General features: G+C 44.6%; 1 protein-coding gene across 1 annotated transcript; it reads right to left on the reverse strand.

Moving 5' to 3' along the window:
- Positions 1-1,383: 1,383 nt before the first annotated feature.
- Positions 1,384-4,076, reverse strand: Id4 (inhibitor of DNA binding 4, dominant negative helix-loop-helix protein; the record flags this gene model as incomplete). Its single annotated transcript, XM_005403387.2, is given in 3 exon segments — positions 1,384-2,886; positions 3,433-3,491; positions 3,766-4,076. Coding segments are annotated over 2 exon segments (356 nt in total), but the record flags the coding sequence as incomplete, so codon positions are not given.

Here is a 4,076-nt window from a genome sequence, read left to right on the forward strand (position 1 = left end):
TAGGATTTATACAATATCAAAGTAATACTCGTTCTTTGAAATGAAAAATTACTCTTTTCTCTTCTTTTAACATGAGATGTCAGGACTTTTATAACCACTTTAGAGATAATATCCGCAGTGGTGGGTACTTATTTTCCATTTTCCTTGTGGGGCTTTAAATGAGTAATATTCTTTGGTTGTGCCTTTGTAGTGAAAGTCTACAGATTACATGAGAGAAATCAGAATATTTTCCTTTGTGAAACTAAATATCTAAATAACTAGAGTAAAAGACAAAAATGTTTTTGTTATCTGGATGCTTGGTTAAGGAGACAGCCAACATGTTACTAGAATGTACTGCCATATATGTGTGTTTAATTAAAAAAAAAAAAACACACTAACTTTGTTTCTTTAGAGACATCACATACTGCTTGAGTGGCCAACGGGAAAATGTCAACTCTCTGAAACCAGTATCTGTAACACTTTTCGTTCAGTGGTTTTTCATGCCTCAAATATAAATTTTACTAGGAGCAACATTTATCTTCAAAAAAATCAAAAATATCTATTCACTTGTTTTGAGGTTCAGAGCCCACCAGTGTGAGTTTTAAACTCTGCCCAAAGGCTTAGGTAGGGTTCAGCAGTCAGGCATGACATATGCACTGTTCCAAATCACAGAGCACACGTGACATGCTTCCTACTGAAATTAAACTGCCAAATAAAGAGGAGGAATTGTGCCCTTTTTAAAAACAAAGAATGCAATCGTTAGAACTCTTCAGATTTGGAATTCCAGCAGTGTTCTAGTGTTTTCCTCCTGATATGTGACAAGAATGAATAATATCAAAGATAAACATAAATCTCATTTAAATAAGCAGTCCTTTGACTTTGTAAGGTTCAACATCAAATAGAACAAATTCTGAAAACTCAAGACCAGTAAAAATATCAGAGCTGAGGAGAAAATAGGATGGCAGCAGGACAGATTTTAAATGCTTTGATTGATCTTAACCTACTAGCATTAATTCTGTTCGTTTCTGTGGAGACTTACCACTTCAGCTGACTGCTAGGGACCATGATATTTCATATTCAAATAAATATTTGACTTTGACCTCATAAAAAGTCCCTTGGGTCTATAATACTTTTATTCTTGTATAATCTGAAACAAATCCTTTCCTCTTAAAAACCAAACAGAACACGTTACACACACAGTTGACTATTTAGAAAGCACCCAATTAAATCCTACTTAATTCCCTTACTCTAAAAATTCCACCTAGCTGATGTGTAAAGTGCCCATCACATCAAATGTATAACGTTCACAAACCCTGATGGTACTATCTAATCTAGACAAGATTACCTTTCTTGAGAAGGGTCCTTAAAAAATGTTTCAAGGTTTTAAAGAAATGAGACCAGAAATCACAGTACAAGGCAGATAAATCTACTTTAATTCTCACATGTAAAAGTTACACATCACAAGAGAGATTGGACAGTAGCTTCGCGGTAACTGACATAGCTATAGTGAAAATCATTTTCATAAAAAAATAATCTAGGTGCGGTCATCAGAATTTTTGGTCTACTTAATGTTTGAAGATCGACTTTTATCCCTGCTTGAAGGATTTGCCATTATGCCTTTTTTTTTCTCCCACTGTTGCCTATTAATTAATATTCTTTGGAGGAAAGAAAGCAGAAAATGTTCATTTCCAAGAGTTTGTCCTTTGGTAGCAAGCAGAGAACATTTTTCATTTGTATGATTTAAATAACCTGTACAGATATGAAACGTTGTGACATTATGCTTTAGTGTAAACTGAAGAGTGACAAGCAATTTTTTTTCACTCTGTTAAAACAGCAGATTTTGAAAACTCCTTAAGGATCCAAGCATTTCCCCATTCTATTTGCAAAGTCATTCAGAATCCATTTTGACCTCAGTTAAAAAACAAAAAAAACCCCAAACACTCTATATATTACACTATAAAACCCTGTACTTAAAAACTGATAAGGTATATTTTCAACATATACACTTCAAATACAAAGATTTCAGTCTAGGTTAAAGAAAACACATTTGAATGGACTCCGAACAAGTTTATTTGTGATTAAACATCTCATGCCTTCATGCAAGACCACTACCTATACTGTTACTTCCGATTCTGGGCAAAAGAAAAACAAATTAAAAACAAGGTCAAACAGAAAAGACATTCACGATATCAACAGCTCTGCCACTGAGCTGAAAAATTATTTTCCAAAAGAAATATTCCCACAGATTAAAAAAACACACACGTAATATTTACAAAAAAATATTTAATTAAAAATATCTTATAATTACAGTAGTCTATTAAAGCATATACTTTCTCACACTTATAGAACATCTCTCTATATATACATGGTATGAAATGTCACTCAGTTATCTATACAATATGTAACATTCTTGCAGAGAAAAGTTCCCTGCCCCATTATAATCATCTATTTTAAACAATAGATGTAAAAAAAAATATCTACAATGCTCTGGGGTATATTAGTAAAGCTTCAAAACAAAAATTGCGCTCCTTGGTCACAAAGTAGCCTTCTAAAGTCAGATTTACTCTTGATTTTCTATTTATCAGCCCTGTCACACTTAAGCTTAAAAGTTTAACTGCACCTCCAAACAACACAGAAATGTACAATTCACAGCGGTTATAAATGAAGAGACAAAAGAGAATACGTATGTAGAATGTTTATGAACGTGCAAAAAAAAAGATGAAAGTTTTTTTTTTGTTTGTTTTTGTTTTTTCTCCCTCTCCCTCTCTCTTGGAATGACGAGCAAAAAGGTTTCTAGATTTGCTGATTTTTTTTTTTTTTTCCTTTCCTCCGGTGGCTTTTCCTCTACCGTCTGCTCTTCCCCCTCCCTCTCTAGAGCTCCTGGCTGGGGCTCAGGCGGCCGCACACCTGTGGAAGAGGAATGAATAGAGGGGGTGTGTGAACCTTCTCGCTGCAGACTAACTGGCGCCACCGACCAAACTCAAGACATGCTTGATCAACAACCCAAAACAAACCACCGGGTCAGACAACACCCGCAGCCCGCGCCCGCGCCAGGCGCCGGGGAGGCCGAGGCGGCCGGGAAAGCGCTGCGAGGGGACCCACTGCGCGTCCCTTTGTGGGTGTCAGACTGTGCGAGGACACAGCGGGGCAGCTTCCGTGGCCACCAAATGCCCTCCCACAGGGGCGCGGGGAGAAGGACAGGGCGCGACCCCCGCCCACCCAGAGAGAGCATGGGGCGAGCGCTGCCCGTTCTCCCCCAGGGCACCCCGAGTTCCAAAGTGAAGCCCGGGTTCACTTGCTCGCCGGGCGGCAGCGTGAAAGAAGCTGTCCGCATACTCGGGAGTTTACACTCAGAAATGCTGGGGGCAAAGAACGCCGCGGTGCCTGGCACCGGAAGCCCCCGGGGAGGGGCGCCCTGGCGACAGGCCCCCGAGACGGGAAACGCGCGCTCACCTGGACCGTGCGGCTCAGCGGCACAGAATGCTGTCGCCCTGCTTGTTCACCGCACCGGCCTGCAACAGCAACCAACGCCGAGGGAGAGGTTAGCAGGCGCGGACCGCGCTCGGAAGCCGGGCGGGCGCGCCGACGCCCCACCCGTCCACAGCCGGGAGCCCCCTCCGCGGAGCCGCAAGGCTGGGGGCGCACAGCCCGGGGCCCGCCCCGCGCGCTCTCCAGACCCCCGCTCGCCCACCGCCTGGAGGAGGGAAGGAGCGGCTGTCACTCTGGCCGGGGAGGAGGAAGGGTCCCCGCGTCCCGCCCCCGCCTCAGCCCCGCGGGACCGCTCACCGGGTCGGTGTTGAGCGCTGTTAGCGGGGTCCGCGGCGGCGCGGCCGGACAGGTCCCCGCCGGGAGGTGCGGCGGCGCGGGCGGGGGCGGCTGTCTGAGCAGAGCCGGGTGCGTCTCCAGCGCGAGCTGCAGGTCCAGGATGTAGTCGATAACGTGCTGCAGGATCTCCACTTTGCTGACTTTCTTGTTGGGCGGGATGGTGGGCACCAGCCTCCGCAGGCGGCTGTAGCAGTCGTTCATATCGCACTGCAGGCACAGCGCCGGCTCGTCGGCCGCCGCCTCGGCCGCCTTGCAGCGCGCTGCCGCGGCCG

The sequence above is a fragment of the Chinchilla lanigera genome, unplaced genomic scaffold (assembly GCF_000276665.1).
Source record: "Chinchilla lanigera isolate Chin_1 unplaced genomic scaffold, ChiLan1.0 scaffold00082, whole genome shotgun sequence".
NCBI lineage: Eukaryota > Metazoa > Chordata > Mammalia > Rodentia > Chinchillidae > Chinchilla > Chinchilla lanigera.